Raw genomic sequence first — 18,046 nt, 5'->3', positions numbered from 1 at the left:
TCTACAATCAACAATACCAACACGATTAACAAGACTTAGAATTGATCAAAGTTTATTATCTAATAATAAATAGTAGTGGCAATCAAATGATTATTATAAAAGAGGAGAGAGTTAAGTGATGTAAAGGAAATTAAGTTGCGTCAATCACATTTTGTTGATTTTCATTGATTTGATTTCGTTTCTTCTGGAGGTAATTGTGAGCCAAGGTACTGACCAGTCCCATGGTCAAGCCAATGATGACGAAAAAAATAATAATACCGATACCAGAAATGGATTTTTTAGGCAGTTTTGGTGATGATGTTGATGTTGATTGCTGCTTAATTGTTTCCATCAATTGATAATTTGAACAATCATCTGATAATAAGACTTGATTTACATTTGATGCAGAAATTGTTTCAATTGATAATTCACATTTACTGATAGATTCACCTTTTGGACAGTAATTAAATGAATTACATCCATCTTTCTTATTGTTATGTTCATCGTTTTGTCTCATTGAAAAACACAAAGAAGCACATTGGTCAAGAGTTAAATCAACTTCGGAATGAATTATTGATGTAACAGTTTTATAATTGTTTCTTACAAAATGATGAATCTTTTTTGCTAAAAATAAAACAAGAAAAACAAACGATTAGATTATTTATTCGTATTAATAGAAGATGAAAGAGTGAAAATGAAACTTACGAATATAAATATCACAGAATTTATCTGATATTGTCTTGGATGTTGTATAATGTCCACCAAATGAACAATATCGAGAATCACAAATCTCAAATGAATAACAGTTTTCATTTGATTCTACACAAGCTTGAGCACATTCATCTACTGTTCGAACACTCAATCTTTGGTCCTTCTCTCCTCCAGAACTAATAAACTTTACCGATGGTAATTTATGATAATCGAGTAAATTATTTTTTCCATAAATATTACAAGAGTTATCGCGAACTGTACCACTATTCGCCAATGATCCATAAGTTTTCTCAGATACTCGACATTCTACCAATTGTTTACTATCTTGATTATTAAGTGAAGCACAAAACGAGAATGTTTCACAAGTCGAACCTTTCGATGAGGTAAGACAAACTCGATAACAATCACCAAAGTTTCTAATGCCTACAATCGACTCTCCGATAGAAGGATCAATCTTAGCTCCATTTTCCACATCCTTGAATAAAACTCGAGTCTCTTGAGTGTCGAGAGGAGGAGAATCTTGGACAACATTAGTGATCTTGAACCCAAATTGAATAAAACAATCGTCACAAGGAATCTCGAAATTTATTCCAATTAATTGGGTTAACCGAGTAGGTAATTGTTCCAGTGACAATTCTTGTACCAATTTTCGTAATTTGTCCTTTCCATTTACGTAAACTTGACAATAAGAACCAGAGTTTATATCCGAAATGGGTAACTGTTGATCAACGGCTACAGATACACATAAATTGTCGTAGCCCATACAATTGATTACATAACTGGAAATAATTTGTTACTCATTAGTGATGATAAAATACAACAAAATTTTCTACTCATATTACTCACGATGATTTTCTAGTTCCCAGCACTTTCAAGCATTCATATGGATCCTTAGCAAGGATTTTATCATAACTTTCGAATGATTCGATTGTAAATTTCTTATCGAATTGAACTAATGCCCCTAATATAAGAAAACGAAAATAACTTAGTAGTTGCTGAAGAAATTAATTAGGTTTAAATTTTACTTATTAAGTCAGGCGCTTCGATTATCTCGACATGAGCGACAATGTAACTTGATTCGAGTTCAATATCGACATTTGTTATCCTAATGTAAGACAATTTTAAACTGGAAGAAATCAAAAGCTTAATTGTTTCTCGAACCAAGTATATGTTTCCAGCAGCGTAATTAAGACTTTCCGTGTAATTTAAATCTATTAATACAAATACAATCAAAGTTAATTAATATTAATAGTTATTTGGATTATTTGGATTATTTCACAATCAGAATAAAATAACAAAACTTACCTGAACTTTCAATATGTAACTTTAAATACATTTTATCATCAGGACTATCATAACAATCAGTGATTTGAAATGATTCACGATAATCAGTCTCATCATGATTAACTTTATCATAGTCAAAGAAATCACGTCTCCTTGATTCACTCAGAATATATTTAGACTTTTTTGAACAAGAGAAATTAAATTATTAACCTCGAGGTTAATTGTTAACAATCAATATAATAAATTATTAACTCACCAAATGATATTTGTAAAACTTTCTCTCTGCAGCGATTGGTAAATAATCCCAATCTAAATCACTGTTATTGGACTAAAGGAGTATATAAGATTATTAATCTCTAGAAAATGATTAATCTCGATTTTTAAATTATTTCATGTTCATTTAATTAAACTTACGTTTTTCGCCATGAACTGAGTGGTGACAATCTTATTATATTTCGTATCATTATTGTATAATTTCGTTGATTCCCAAACATCAACTAGTTCGAAGCGATGTTCCTAATTAATTTCCATTGAAGAGAAAAAGTTTTTAAAAGTTTCTTCTTAGATTCAATTTTACATACGTAATTAATTTTTCCAACATATTTAAAATCATCAATATCCATCGTGATCGGATTAAGAGTGAGTATATCATCATCACAATCGTTTATCGCTGTAATAGAATTTTCTATCGGCAACATTGTACATTTACCGGCCTTCAGATTATATTTAACACCGAGATTATAATCAGCTATGATTTTCGATTGAGAATTATCTTGTTTCATAAGAACTTGCCCGTTACTAGATATACGAGATATTCCATTCGCAGGATCAACAAAATACTGTCATACACGAGAATGACAAACAATTAGTTTCCACAATGAGTGAATTAATTTTGGAATTTAGTTACTTCAAAAAAGTCGAGGTTACGTTTGAATTTGAGCTTTTAATCGTCTCAACTAGATTAACATGAAATCGATCGGTGTCAAGTTTGGGAAACGGCTGATTTAGTTCAAGATACCTTGGACATCCAATACCAAGAGTTGGCTTTAGTTAATGAAAGTAATGATACAGTAAAGATAAAAGCTAAAAGTGACCATTGGTCTTTCTTGAAATACTCACAGTTACTAAGGATTCATCAAAATTGGATGACAATCTTTTCGTATCAAAAATATCGTAAAATAATGTCTCAGAATCATGAGGAGATGAAACAAGTTTAAGTCTCATAGGTTCTCTTATACCAACCAATGAATCCATTTCGACTAATTTTAAATTAAGAAAAAAATGGAAACTGCTAACTAATAATTAACTTTGATTTCTTTTCTTTACCTGGAAAAATAAACGAAACTTGAAAATCTTCGTGAGCCTTTAGCTGAATACTCTTCATCTCTTTTCCTCGAAGATAAACATTTGATTCAGATCGCTGCAATTTCCATGATGAATATTAAAGATTTACTTTTAAAAAGTATTTTAATAGCTTACATACTCATTGGTCCGACCCACAATACGATAGTAAAAAGATGGACCCATAAGTAAGGCCATATTGAGAAGCGGGTTTGTTACCGTTGGAATCATTGAGCTCCATCCATTTGGTGTATATTTCAGTTCGTAACATTCATTATCTTTACACAGAGAAAAGTAAACAGTTAATTAGTTAATTATCTTGATCTTAAAGATTTACTTCTCTTACCATGGAAAACTAATCTGATCTGATCATCATTTTCATGATAAAAAACTTGAATTTGGTAGTTTTTATGAGTAATTTCAATCTTTCCATGAACTTTCGGCTTAACAATTAAGGTCTCCTTGATTGTCCACGTTTCTTGTGTTGACTGTAACAAATTAACAAACAAATCAGCAATCTTACAGTTAATCATGTAAATATTAATGTTGTTTGTTAAATTAAATATAATCTTAATTACCAGATCAGATAAGGTTGATAAGATTGAAACATTTTCGTTGATTGGTTGAATTGAGTCCATTGGAAAGTCAAGTAAATAACCTGTTGATAATCAAAAGTATTAATAATTTGCACTGGGCAATCAAATTTCTAGAATTAACTATTGATTATGTTTACCTTGAATTAAATTGTTACTATCAATATTTAGGAGCAAAACAATTGGCACAATTAGTGATAACATCGTTGGCTATTACTTGAAATTGCACAGAAACAATAAAGTTAACCAATTTTTACACTTAATGATTAAGCCTTTTTTTTATTGAGATTCATAATTAACGTCTCAATAAAACCAAACAAAAACGTTGGAACATTTGATTTGTTAATTAAATCAACTGATTAATTAACGCCTGCTACCATTTTAACAATTGACTCGACTATTCAACTAATCACTTTTTCCCATCATTGATTATTCAATATCAATGAATTATTGATAAAATCTACTGATGATTTGTTTACTTATTTAAGGTAAACAAATTGATAATCAAAAGATAATCACAATTAAGTTTAATTCCAAATAGGTCTTTGGTCAATATCTTTGGGCTATCACTTGCTTATACCTTTTAGATAGTTAATTAACTAATTATTTGTATCAATAACTTCAAAGGCTAATCTGAGTCCATTGAAATTTCATCGCTATTTGGATTAGTTTTTTTATACATAGACTTCAAGTTAATTGAAGAGATTGTATAAAAGTGTTAAGATTGACGATGGAGCTTTTGTTAACCTTTAATAGGTAAACAAATTTACTACAGCTGAACAAGTTTCCAATCAAGTCAGATAACATGGAAGCTTTCAAATTGATTCAGTAATGAATGTTAAATTGGATGAACATTTGACATTTGATTGGATATCTAAAGCACCTTCGCTTTAGAAAAATATATCCAGGTAATAAAGGTGAAAGTAAATTTCTAAACAATTTAAACATTTGAGTTAAAGACTAAGAATTAACATCCAATTGTAATAATTTCGAGTAGAATTGTTTATAAAGTTATCTATGCTATAAATAATAACAATGAAATTGTCCATTACGTTGACTCTAATCATTCTGTTTCTTATCAAGTGCTTGGAGTCCAGTTTGTACTTTGTATTTGGTGGTTGTCCAGTTATGAATGGAAAATCTGATCTGGATATTTCAAGGTACGTTGGAAAATGGTTCGAAATCAGAAGAAGTGATGATATATTCCAAAGGAATACAAGATGCTCTACCCAAACTTACGAAGATCGTGGAAGTTATATCAGCATACAAAATCGTGCTATCGACAACGCAAGGTGAGCCAATTGTAGTCTACGACGAAATTAATCATTATAATTCATCTGATTACTTTACTTTGATAAAGTGGTGAAGTAATTTCTACTGACCAAACTGCTACCGTGCCTGACAACAACAGACCCGATATCTGGCTTGTAAAACGATTCCCTGGTAAGACTCTCATGTTTTGTGTGAACGTTGAATTTAATTGTAATTAACTATCCTCTTTAATACATTTATTCATTAGGAGGTCCAGCCATACCCTATTTGGTTCTTGATTCTGATTATGAAACTTATTCCGTGGTAGTTTCATGTACAGATATCCTCCGCCTCTTTCACTCAAGTAAGAAAATGACGTTTTATGGAAATGATCAGAATTAATGAAATACGAAAAAATTATCTTATCATCTATTATTTTTTAATAATATTTGAGACTTTCAGCTCTCTATTCATAATTTTTCATAATTATTGAATATTCCGATTCTCAAATAAAAAATTCTGAAAACGGTATCATTAATTTCCTCAACTTTGGTACATTTTTTTTGGCAGTTTCTGGATTCATTTTATCAAGAGAAAGTACTTTAGATGGCAAAACAGTTAGTAGGCTGACCAGTCTACTTGCGACCAACGGAGTGACCTATCTCGCGAACGTAACTCAAGACTGTGGTTAAAATAACAATTTCCAAACCTTGCTAATTATTACTAACTTAATTAAGTGTCTATTGTACCTTGAAAGTTTGCCTACAGGGTGTGTAGAAAATTATGAAATAAATAATAGTAAAGTGATATAATGTGATAAACTTATTTCTCTGTTTAAGAAACGTAAGAAAGTGAGTATATGAACAACCATTTAAACATGGAAATTGATTGATTATTGAATTAAAAGATAATCACTCGTGATTATTAATATATGATCACTGAAACAATAATATTGTCAGTAAAATGATCCCGGTCATGAAACTTAAACGATATTACAATTAGATATAATCATTGTCACCAATAACTCATTTACTTGATTGTGATGAAGTTAAAGATTTCAATTTAATATTCTAATTATAAGTTGTCAGGAAATTAAGATCTTATTTAAAACCTGGAGAAAATGATTGTTTTAGTCGAGTGTTAATTTCCCATGGAGTTAACAATTAACCCAAATCCTCAACCTCAATCACCAACTGATCATTATATCGAATCGTTAATTAGTTGATTATTGCTGTGTTAAAATCAACTGTGATCATCAGTTGATTTGTTTTCCCATTGAGTTTTCAAATTGTTTTTACAACAATTCCAGGAAGGAAGATATTAACTAACCATTGATTAATTGATTACCTTTATGATTTTCCACGTTGATTAGTCTAAAATTGAATCATCATCTTCTTCAGTGTCGATCGTTCAAATATTATCCAATGTATGTTAGCAAACAATTAGTGATAATTAATTAGTTAATCAGCATAAATTAGTACTAAAAAAATCAACAAGTGGCAGAAAAAAAGTTAACAGTTGACAATTAAGTTAACCAAATGTTGAATTCAAACAGATCCCATTTATTTAAACAATAACAATGCTATAATTAACTAACAGTTAATTTTGAACTGAAAGTGATCGCAATCAACATTACCACCAGTGGGAAAAGTAAACCAACAATTAAAACAGCAATGATTAAGATTTTATCAGCAATTAATTGTTCCATTTTATTTTTATCAATCATTCTCATCACAAACAATCAGATCCAAATTGTTCAAGGTAAATAAATACAAGTTAACTTTTTAAATCAATACAAATTTGGGTTAATCATTATAATGAAAATAAAACCACAATAAAGTTGATTAAATACAATTAATCAACCTTATTGGTCTAATTAGATGTTCATTGAACCAACGGAAAACCATTTTTAAATGTCAACGTTAATTTTTTCAAACAATTAACTTTAATTGTGATTTCATTTTCTTTTCTAGGTAAACCATTTGTTTTATCAATTCCGTTGATTACTGTTGACAGAATTAAAAACTTTTTCTCATCTTTAACCAATGGACTGAGCGACAATGTTGTTAATCCGCCGAGTGTTAATCGTCTAGTTGATTCTTGTCATAAATCGTTCTCAGTGGAAAACAATTTAACCTCATCAATCCTGAATGATGAACAATCATTGGATTTATCTGAACCCTATTTCCTTTATTCAAGTGATAATCAAACAATCATCTTCTCTCATGTTTTCATCAAGGTGAAACAGGTCAATTCTCCGTGTCCATTGGACGAGTCAATTTGTGACACACTTCCGCCGATAGTGAGCAAAGATGCACCAATGAATTGGATAATTGCAAATCTATTGGACACTTATTGGGAATCATGTATGGCAGTAATTAACTCAGTGGTCAATGAAACAAACGCTAATCATTAGATTGGTTGATCATCCCCTGAAAGAGATATTGTATTCTCATTTCATTACAATTAAAGATTCAAACTTTAAAACAATTTAAGTGATTTTGATTGTATCTTAATTTTTATATATATATATATCTGGTGAAAACATAATTGTCATTACAATGATAAACTGGTTAGTTAGTTTGAGTTTTCATCATAATCAGAGTGATTGATTAACTGGACTTTGTTGTTGTTGTTGTTTAGGATAAGGATTGTTTCACAATTTAGGATGAAAGTTGATTAATCAAATTTTGTTGCTGTTCAATTGTTAACAACAGTATTTTCAATATGTATAATCAACAATCAACAATTTTACAACAAGTGATTGGAAAATTAATTATTTTTTTTTTATCCATGAGGAGGATTGACAGAGGAGGACAAGGATTTTCATTTTGTTTCCAAGGTGGAGAGAGAATGGACTAAGATCAGAATCGTTTTTCTTTCTTGGTGTTTTTTTTTCTGATTATTCTGGTTCTCCATCTTAATCGGGTTTATCCTTGGCTTGTTAATCGTATAGAACAGATAATGATTATCATTCTTGATGATTAGTTGTTGTTGTTTTGTTGTTGGTGGTGGTTTTGTATGATACAAGGCAGCAGTTGATAGAGAGGGTGGACAGTGGAAAAGGTTATTATGTATTATTGCAAGGAGACGAAACAAATATTACAGACTCGAACTGGTTTATCGAAACCATAGTGAACTAATGGGACAAAATTACTACAGCAGTTATTACAGTATATACCACCACAGTTGCGACAATGGTGCCGACGACGTATTAAAGTAAATTGGGAGCAACATGAAGTACATTCGGAGACCATTTCATCGGGTACCCATATGGGTGGAATCAAAACTTGTGTAGACTGTTGACTTGCATTATTTGTTGTTGATTCGGTTGAGGTTGATGATGAATTATGGTTATTATGATGATGGTGATGGTGATGATGATTTTGTTGTTGTTGTTGATTAGTATTAACATTAGAAGTAGAGTGACTTGCACTTCCACCACCATCACCATTTATAACAAAGTCATTGGTTGGATTACTATTATTATTAACAATTAAGCTTCCTGGGAAGCTTATACTGGCTGCCTCTGAGGGTGAGGTTGCGTTTGATGATGAAGCGGACGTTATATCTTCTGAGTCTTCTTGAGCTTCCAAAGCTTCCTCAACGCTACCTGAATCCTCATCATTGTCATCTGAATTGGAACAGTGAAGATTATATACATTTTGAAGGATAGTTCGTAGTTCACTGGCATAATTTGTCTGCAATTGATCAGCAATACCTGAGAGAAAGGGAAAAAGACAACAATATTATTAATAATAATCTAAATGGAGAGCGAAAGTTTCATTTTCTCTCGAAACTTTGGACACTTATTCTTACCGGCGATAGATACAAAAAGATTATGAAGAAGTTCTTTCGAACCTGGAGAAACGTATTTGGAATGTTTGGCACCGATAGCCAATGCAATCTCAAATGAGTCGACAGTTGAGTTAGTTGTTGTTGTAGCATTCGATGCAAGGCTATCATTATCGTCACAGAAAGGTCGTTCATTTGTAGAATAGTTTTCACATTCTTTCGAATCGGGTTTAGTGAGAACATACATTAATGATATCGAGGAAAAACATTTTTTCAATGGTGGCCTATTACCAGAATGGTTTTTACTACTGCTACAACTGACGTTATTTATATAATTACTGTTATCACCACCGTTACCTTGATAATCATCATCATCATCATCTTCATCACCCGCTACCCAGCCTGATGCTTGATCAACAATTCCAGGATCAGAATAGCGCCGTTGGGATAGATGATGATCACCAATCAATTCCAATCCTTTGAACCAGGCAAGTGATTCCATAGCAGATATTTCACTATCTTTGTTAATCAAAAGTTTCTCAAGTAATTCAATCTCAACAGGTCGCAGCGATTGAAGAAGTGAATGAATCCGATAAAGTCTCCTGAATGAATATAATCAAATTTAATGGAAAACAATAACGATTAGTTGGTTATGTTAGACAACAACAACAACAACAAATAAAATCAATATTATGGAAATCAAATCAATCACAGCAACAATTACCAATCAACGATTTGAAAGGATAGTCATTTACAGCTATTTACAATCAAATTATGTTAACATTGAAGTCTACAAAAGCTGATCTATCGTTAGGTAAGGCGTTGAAAAAAAAAACTGTTGATTGTGATTAGTGTTCCAATTAACTGTTACCGGTATTAACTGAATAAAGAGGTTACCAGTTTGTAAGTGGTTATTAGACCAATTATCGTGTTTTTCAAGTGATTTACAAATGTCTCATTAGGAAGACAATTTCAATCGTAATTGTTTTGTGACAATTTACTTTGATTTAGATGTCAAATAATCAGATGATTATTCGAAACAGATCGAACCAATTTCGATCAATTTTGTGTTGGTCGTAAAATCTACAAACATTCGTGATGGTAAAATGTACAAATAACAATTGATTGAGAAAAAAAAACGTGATCAAACTAAATACAGGTAATCATAAATCACTAATCCGGTTATGATTGAAATAGTAATCAAAAGCTGTAAACTTGATTATTAAGATGATTATCAAGAATAAGAGTTGAAAAATATTGGGAATTAAGACTTCAGTTGATTAACAACCAGTTGGTTATTGGGATTAACATGGTAAATATATAAGGTGGAAGGTGAGAAAAAAAAAGTTGATGAAAACAAATTAACTGATTCTGATTATCATCTTCATCCTCATCATCAGCTTATTCATCATCATCATCATCATCTATTTATGAAACAAGGAAAAGTGTAAACTAACAAGTCATCTACCATATAGTATCTGTTTCAACTCAGCATTTGGATCATCATCATGTTGAGAGTAATTACCAAATACAGAGATAAACATTAGCTTATTTGAAGCTTATTTCTAATACATTGTATATAAATAATTTACTGAAAAGTAAAAGGTAAAATTCATGATACATGATTATTTATCCAGTATACAAAATCAGGGTAATAAATGAATAATGGATTTCATGGTGAAAATTATAAATATACATCTTGATATAATCTAAATATATATCGAAAAGTTTACCCTGTAAATATGGGTACAAGGTTGATTTATGATTAATGCAATTAACTGGATCTAGTTTTTAAATTACATTCACTTATTATATTTAATTCATCATAATAATAATAATAATCAAGAATAATGTCAAGTACCATCGACAATTTAATCAACTACCATTGAAACGATTAAAGATACATAAGAGTTTCTTGTCATAGGCTTTTTGAATGATCATGAACGAGACTAAATATAAATCATCAAATTGGTGAGAAATTGAAAATCATGATTTTTAAATATAATTCCAATCAATTGATTACTAACAATATGATTAGTTATCAAAATTGTCTGATGGACAAGAAAGAGATGTAATCATGTAATACTTGTAATTTAAATTGGTTGAAATTATATTGACCAAGATAATTGTGATTAAGGTTCAAGGTAAGAATTGTTAATTCGTGAATTTTTTATCCATTGATATTCTGTAAGGATTATGATTAAGTTTAACATAGTGGAGAGCGAGAAAACGTCAAAGAGTTTGGATTATATATTCAATTATTAGTTTAATGTTAAGATAAGTTTGTTTCTCTTGTTAATTCTTGCCTTTATCATACAAACAATTTACTAACTGCTGACGTACATGACGATTGTATTGATTATTGGATACAGTGCAATTAGAGTGAGTCTATGACGATTACAAATCTAACTTGAGATGATGCAAATTAATTATAGCAACATTGGTGTACTATTAGATGATTCTTATGATTATTTGTGGTTAATGTTGATTAACAATTAAGCTTTAAGAAAAGAAATTGGTTAATATCTTAGATATATACATGAGTAAATTGATTGTAATTAGTGGTATTTAATCATGGTTAATATTTATGCTGATATTGTAACAATCATGTTACTATTAATATATAAGCCTGAGAATAGGTTGAAACAATAATCTTAATTGTTAATGACCTCTCTCTCTCTCTCTCTCAAAAGGTTAATCAAATGTGTCAAATTAAGAGTAAATTGTTCAGCTTGATGATTGTAAACTAGTTGATAAGTTTTAGGCTGTTGATTAAATAAGATGATGATTGGATTGTAAATATAAATTGGAATCATTTGAATGAATGAAAGATGAAGCAACGAAGAGAAAAAAAAATTAACTAATCATTAAATAGTAAAAATAAAACAAGAGGTCATCAAACTGATTAGTGAAAATAATCAACAATCAAAGATACAATTGATAATGATGATGGTTCCCAACTAATACAGTGTTTAGTTTGATTATAAAGTGATTAAAATGAGAAGAAAACAAAAATTGGTAATTTACTTGGAAAATCAATAAATCAGATCAATACTACTTTGGAAAAATTAAAAACTTTTAACTTTCCAATGTTAATCCTTTATCCATTTTCAATGACAATCATGATGACATCAAATGAAAAAGTAACGGTTTCTTGTTAATCCAGTCAAAAGGAAAGGATTTCAATCAGCCTAATACAAAACTATCATTATAATCTTATATGAAAACCATTATTATTATCATATTATCATTATTATTATTTAGGAAAAGAGCAAAATTTAATAATGATTGAGATCTAACAGTAAATAGCGTTACGGGTTCAAGGGTATGATATTTAATCTTACCAATCATGAAAGAAAATCCTTCAACTATCAAGAGAAAGAATTTAATTTCCAGGTAGTTTTAAGTGTTCATTCAAATGTTCAGGATGAAGGTTAAGTGTTAATGTTTACATAGTTGAGATATTATCAAGTAAAAGGGGAAAATTATTATTGTTTATATTGAAATGATGGCAATACAATCAGATGAATGAGTTGGAGGAGGAAGAGGTAAAAAAAATCATTCATACAATAATAAATTGAGAAAAATAATGAATGATGACTTTTTGAGTGCATTGACTGATCATCATATGTGTATTTTCATCATCATCTTAAATTTTAAATATAATAATAATAAAATTACTATCATAGAGACAATGTCAACTTTACCTTTCATGCAAATCAGTCTTTCTCTTCCTGATTTCAAAGGGATGTTCATGAGTGAATGGAAGAGCAGAGAGAGAGAGAGAGAGAGAGAGAGATACTAAATAAGCTGATGGAAGCATTTAGTTGCATCATGATGATGGAAATAGTGACAAAGAGGAAATCAACTAATCAGGAATAGGGTGAGTCTCAGAAATTAAGTTACCAGAGGTTAATCAACTTGAAACAATCAACATTTACGTAGGTTTTATTTTTGAGTTTGCAAACTTTATTTCCCATTCATCATATGAAATGTTCACAGTAACGAAACAATAACCTGAAGATTATTTCATATTTGATTATGAATTTTATCATTACCATTCAATTAATTAATAGATAGAGAGATAATTGTAACACAAAATTTAAACAAACTAATTAGTAGACTGACAATGATGCATCAATCAACACATGACATTCAGTATCATTTAATATGATTACTAGAAATGAATGATTGGAAATTTAATCAATTTAGATCATCAAATGTAGATTTAATCAGTTAAAACTATCTTTTAACAATTAACAATTAAAACATGCTAATTATTGCAACATTACAATCAAGAAACCAATAGTAACGAAGTATAATAAAAAAAACATAAACCTCAAAAATAATAATCAAAAGATAATTAATATTGATAACTAATTATGATTACAGATTAAAACTAAATTAAAGGTATATCAATGATTTAGTTAAATGCTAATGTTCACAATCAACTATTACTCTTTATATACAAATTATCATGAAACATATCAACAGTTGTTGACATTGAATTATCTGAGCACATGACAAGAGAAACGGAAAGATATTGTATTTATAAATATAATAGTGAACATTAATCAAGTTAATGATAGTAAAAAAATTGATTTACAACAAAAACTTTGCCCAGATAGAAATCAATTAATTAATAATAATGTGAAAAAAAACTATCAATAAATTAACTCAAGAGTAAATAACAATAAACAACAAATCACAGACCATGTCTTTCCGTTTGTTGAATATGCATCATGTAAGTAAATTGTCAACAATTAGTAGTAACAATTATTGTTAACCTGAATCAAATTCAATTCAAGATTCAGATTGAGATGAAATTTTCATTCATTTCCTTTACCTATTCAAATACATTACAAAAAAAGGCAATCAGTTACTACAGAAACAATGTGACAATAAAATTACAAACGGATGTTAATTGTGATAACGGTTCCGTTTTTGTGTTCTGAGATTTAATCATTTCTCAGGCAAAGTTTTGTTTCTCTCTCCAAGTTCTTATTGGTCTGAAAACTTCATGACACCGTCAGGATGAATAGATATGAGAGAAAAGTAAATGAGTAACAATTAACAAGAAAAAAAATGAAACCCGATACTAAACAATATTGCAACAGAACTGAGCAAAAATGTTCATCATGTGCAACGTAAATCCAGGTAAACTTTCAAGTTCAATTAAATGTAATACACATCACATGATATTATTGCATGATGATGATGAATAAATCAAGATACTAGTTGTAATGGTTAATGATAATTACATTTACAAAGAAATCAAAAGAAAAGTAAAGCAATCAAGCAAACGGTTACAATTTAGTGTTTGTGCAGGTAGGTTGATTCAAAAGGTCTTGATATTATTCAATCAACTTTATGATTAAGTCTGAAATTCAGTGGCAATTAGAGTGAATAGAAAGAGTAAAGAAAATTATTCAATAGATTGAATTGAATGGACAAAAATAAACAAATAAATTAGAACAATTTGATTTTCTTCAAAAAGAGAGATTGAAATGAGTGGCTATTACAACGCCCATTACTCTTTACTGTTTTAAACTTCATCATCTTTATCCTCATCTTCACAGTTTAGGACTAACAAGATCGTGGTTAAAGCAGAGAGAGAGAGAGAGAGAGAGAGAGAGAGATCGTTAAGAGAATCAAGTTGACCTTCTCTTCCGTTAAACCAATCGTAATTAAAAGGTAGGAGGAAATGGTTGGAAAAGCATGGATAAACTTGATACAATCGTCCCTGAGAAACCAGCACGCATATAAACCTGTCGAATTTACCTGTTTTTTTCTGTTGGTACATTTTATGTGTGAGTGTCTGTATATATGAATGAATTGCAAGAATTAACAATAATAATAATGAGTATTTCCAAATAATCGTAAAACATTTAAGGATATGCATTGATCTGAAATTCTATCAACTGATAATGATTGCGAATATTGAATCACCGTGAAAATTGAGAAACACACAACGAACATATTATTAGTACCTGAAAAGTAAAAAAAAAAGATTCGATTCCTGAATGTTGTTTCATTGACATGTGATGGTACGAAGTGTTAGAAAAGAACAAAAAAAAGCCATGCTTTCCTTATTCGATTAAGAAACTATTTTAAAATGAGAAAAAAAATATATCAAATATAATAATAGTTGTGATGATAATTGTATAAATATAAAACTGAATCAATGGTTGGTGAAGAGAAGAAAAAATGATGCAAGAATATAATTGAAATAACTGTTATATTAGATGAAATTTAGTGAAGAAAAAATTAAATGATGAAAAGAAAGAGGGTTATGATGATAGATGAATGATTAGAAAGAGAAAACGAAAGACTAGATGAGAGAGAGAGAGAGAATTGTATTTGTATCACATTTTGTTACACCTTTAACTCCCTCCTCTCGATCGTCATACTCGAAACCTGAGGTAATCCTGGAACTGAAAACATCAACAATTAACTTGATCGCAATTCAGTACAATGAATTTCTTATCATCATCTCTCTTTTTCTCTTTCAAGATTTTTCATCGTCGATTCAGTTTTTTATATATCGACAAATTGATTCACTCTTTAGCGTGGCAAGTTTAACGGTTGAGACAACAAGAGAATAGAGAAAAAAATTAAGATTGAATCGGGATTTCCCTTCAGAAATACACGATTGAAATTGAATTAAGATTACTTTCGGATGAAGATACTCATTAGATGAAGAGTGAGAGAGAGAGAATGAGAAAAAATAAAAGTAATAAAGACTCAAAAAAAGATTAAACTCAGAAATTGATTTTCTGATCAACTTTTCAGACTAAATTGTTGATATAAATTTATATTTTTTTTTGTTCCGTCATCATGATGAAAGTGAAAGGGTTACATTGACACACTAATCATGATGATTACGGTCAATTAAGTGATTAAAACTCTTATTTGATTAGTAATTGTTGCCGTTAATTCAATTAGCTAATGTGTTGATGTCCAGTAAAATGTGGAGTAAGAAATGAGGGTCAACACTTACGAGTGAAAAGGCTTAAAAACGGGAGATAATTGAATTTTGTCTCTCTTAAGAATCGGACTCTCCTGACCACAACGTAATAGACCATGAATTATGGCCAGTCGGGGTATGTTGATAATCACAGTTGGTTCACATTCATCGAATTCATCTTGAGATATCAATCCTCTTTTAAGAGCAATTTGTACACTTTCACTAAACAGCACCATTAGATCTTGTTGTTGTTCAATTTCCTTAACGGTTTTTATCGGTATCATGGCCTTTACATATTCATATTCAAAATTGGCGAATATCCTGTCTAATTGTTGCAATTTAAACATTAAATCCAAACCAATGCGATCCTTGTGTATCATAAAACTATAAACAATTACCAGTTTTTTGTTGTTTTGTTTTAGTTGATTGTAATTGAAGATATTGATATGGAAAGAGAAAGGGAAAAGGAAAGGAGAAAGAAAAAGGTTAATTGTGATTAGAAAAACTGAAGAGATAATAAATTATTGGTGTGGATAATAAATCCAATTAAAACAATAAATGAATCGACAGAAAATTGAAACATTACAAGTTAATTTGTAAAGGACAAATCAACAAAAGAGATAGCTAATTAGATAGGGTTTGGTTTGCCTTTTTTGGGATAAGTTAGCTGATTGTGTGACTATGAAAATTGATGAGAAAAGGAAAAGGGTAAGAAATTAATTGAGTTAAAAATTTACTTGTCATCGATATCTGAACAGCAATGCCTAAGCTCTAATCGAAGTTGGTCAATTTTAACTGTTAACATTTTAGCGATTGGCCTTAAAGCGTCTGATTCAGGTTCGTGATTCATTATATTGGAACCAGCAGCCAAACACTCAGCACCGAACCATATTTGACCATTTAATGATTCACCATTCTCGTTACCAGCTAATAAATCATCTGGAAATTTCATACGATAATCTCTGGATGCTCTTTCACAATTCCATTCATCCATTAGACGGAATAATATGGTTATCACTTTATCTTGAGATGATCTGTGATGTTGAAAGAATGAGAAAGAGAGAGAGAGAAAGAGAGATACAAGAAAAGGTAAGACAAGGTGGATGAGAAAATACTGAATAAAATTAGTAATCAGGGGATATATACATAGTTATTCTAGATAATTAAGGTGTAAACAAGGTAAGTAAAGAGAAGAGAAAGAAAGAAAGAGAAAGAAAAATCAGGAAAATTAAGAAATGGTGAATGATAAAGAAATGATTATAATGGCGGTAGAGAAAATTTGATGTCAAAGAAAAGTCGAAATTATTAATGATGAGAATGAGAATTGAAAGATGGTCAAGATTAGAGAGAGAAAAGAACAACTGAATTTTGAATAAAACGGTAAATTGAAACACTAAATTGTGGTGGTGGCTAAAGAAAAACTGACCTCAATCGATTAACTAGATTGGTACATCGAACAGGATCTCTACGACCATCAAAAGAGTCCAATTCCGAGGCAACCAGATTTAATTCTTCATCAGCAAAATAAAATCGTAATAAGGTATCTTGTGGTGGAAGAAAAGATTGATTGTTTCCATTGGCCTGATTAAAATGGTTACCAAATAGTCGTCTAAAGTTACCATTACGTTGATTGTTATTATCACTGTTTAGAACAGCTTGTTGAGCAAACATTTTAGCAGCGAACCATTTCCGCAGGGAAAACATCTTGACCCCATGTAATAGAAATAATTATCCAATTGATCATTAATTTATTGATGAGAATAGAATATAATTCAATTATTCAATTAGCAGAAAAGAAAAGATAAACAGTCTCAATAAGCCAAATAAATTCACTTTAAATCAAACAGAAATTAAAGAGAAAAACAAAAACAACTCAATGAATGAAAATCTATAAGAACAATAAACAAACCAAATGAAGAAGAGCAAACATTTGCCCTTAGATGTCGCTACTAATTCCAAAATCGAAAAGCGCCAAATTTAAATTTCACTTTTTTTTCTCTTTTTAATTGTTATAATTGTGAACATTTTTCCATGACCAGATAATCACAATTAATTGATTTTCTCTATTTAACTGTTGCAATTTATATTTATTTGGAATTCAATAGGATAGAAGGATAAAAGGGTG

The 18,046-nt window shown here is 30.0% G+C and overlaps 4 protein-coding genes across 6 annotated transcripts; 2 read left to right on the top strand and 2 right to left on the bottom strand.

Moving 5' to 3' along the window:
- Nucleotides 1–25: 25 nt before the first annotated feature.
- Nucleotides 26–4,261, bottom strand: LOC128386170 (uncharacterized). The gene is made up of 15 exons (XM_053345164.1): nt 4,049–4,261; nt 3,894–3,973; nt 3,662–3,803; nt 3,454–3,593; nt 3,301–3,394; nt 3,094–3,233; nt 2,902–3,018; nt 2,556–2,813; nt 2,389–2,490; nt 2,231–2,302; nt 1,996–2,152; nt 1,716–1,901; nt 1,537–1,651; nt 685–1,469; nt 26–603 (listed from the first exon to the last, which is right to left on the bottom strand). The coding sequence occupies exons 1-15, from the start codon at nt 4,110–4,112 to the stop codon at nt 131–133; spliced, it is 2,925 nt and encodes a 974-aa protein (XP_053201139.1). The 5' UTR covers nt 4,113–4,261; the 3' UTR covers nt 26–130.
- Nucleotides 4,262–4,716: 455 nt separating this feature from the next.
- Nucleotides 4,717–5,965, top strand: LOC128386168 (apolipoprotein D-like). Of its 3 annotated transcripts, none has more exons than XM_053345161.1 (5): nt 4,717–4,825; nt 4,992–5,200; nt 5,269–5,351; nt 5,428–5,523; nt 5,730–5,965. In XM_053345161.1, the coding sequence occupies exons 2-5, from the start codon at nt 5,037–5,039 to the stop codon at nt 5,849–5,851; spliced, it is 465 nt and encodes a 154-aa protein (XP_053201136.1). In that variant the 5' UTR covers nt 4,717–4,825; nt 4,992–5,036; the 3' UTR covers nt 5,852–5,965. The 3 variants fall into 3 exon arrangements, with proteins under 3 accessions (XP_053201136.1, XP_053201137.1, XP_053201135.1); XM_053345162.1 differs by having other exon boundaries at nt 4,738–4,816; XM_053345160.1 differs by lacking the exon at nt 4,717–4,825 and having other exon boundaries at nt 4,833–5,200.
- A 632-nt stretch (nt 5,966–6,597) lies between these two features.
- Nucleotides 6,598–7,654, top strand: LOC128386169 (uncharacterized). Its single transcript, XM_053345163.1, has 2 exons — nt 6,598–6,920; nt 7,133–7,654. Exons 1-2 carry the CDS (start codon nt 6,833–6,835, stop codon nt 7,573–7,575), a joined length of 531 nt encoding a protein of 176 aa, XP_053201138.1. The 5' UTR covers nt 6,598–6,832; the 3' UTR covers nt 7,576–7,654.
- Nucleotides 7,655–7,658: 4 nt separating this feature from the next.
- Nucleotides 7,659–17,779, bottom strand: LOC128386166 (lateral signaling target protein 2-like). Its single transcript, XM_053345157.1, has 5 exons — nt 17,348–17,779; nt 16,659–16,955; nt 15,955–16,305; nt 8,979–9,556; nt 7,659–8,880 (listed from the first exon to the last, which is right to left on the bottom strand). The coding sequence occupies exons 1-5, from the start codon at nt 17,623–17,625 to the stop codon at nt 8,237–8,239; spliced, it is 2,148 nt and encodes a 715-aa protein (XP_053201132.1). The 5' UTR covers nt 17,626–17,779; the 3' UTR covers nt 7,659–8,236.
- Nucleotides 17,780–18,046: the final 267 nt, after the last annotated feature.

This window comes from Panonychus citri, unplaced genomic scaffold (genome assembly GCF_014898815.1).
Source record: "Panonychus citri isolate SS breed McGregor unplaced genomic scaffold, ASM1489881v1 Contig00063, whole genome shotgun sequence".
NCBI lineage: Eukaryota > Metazoa > Arthropoda > Arachnida > Trombidiformes > Tetranychidae > Panonychus > Panonychus citri.
This window is presented reverse-complemented; position numbering and strand designations above follow the sequence as displayed.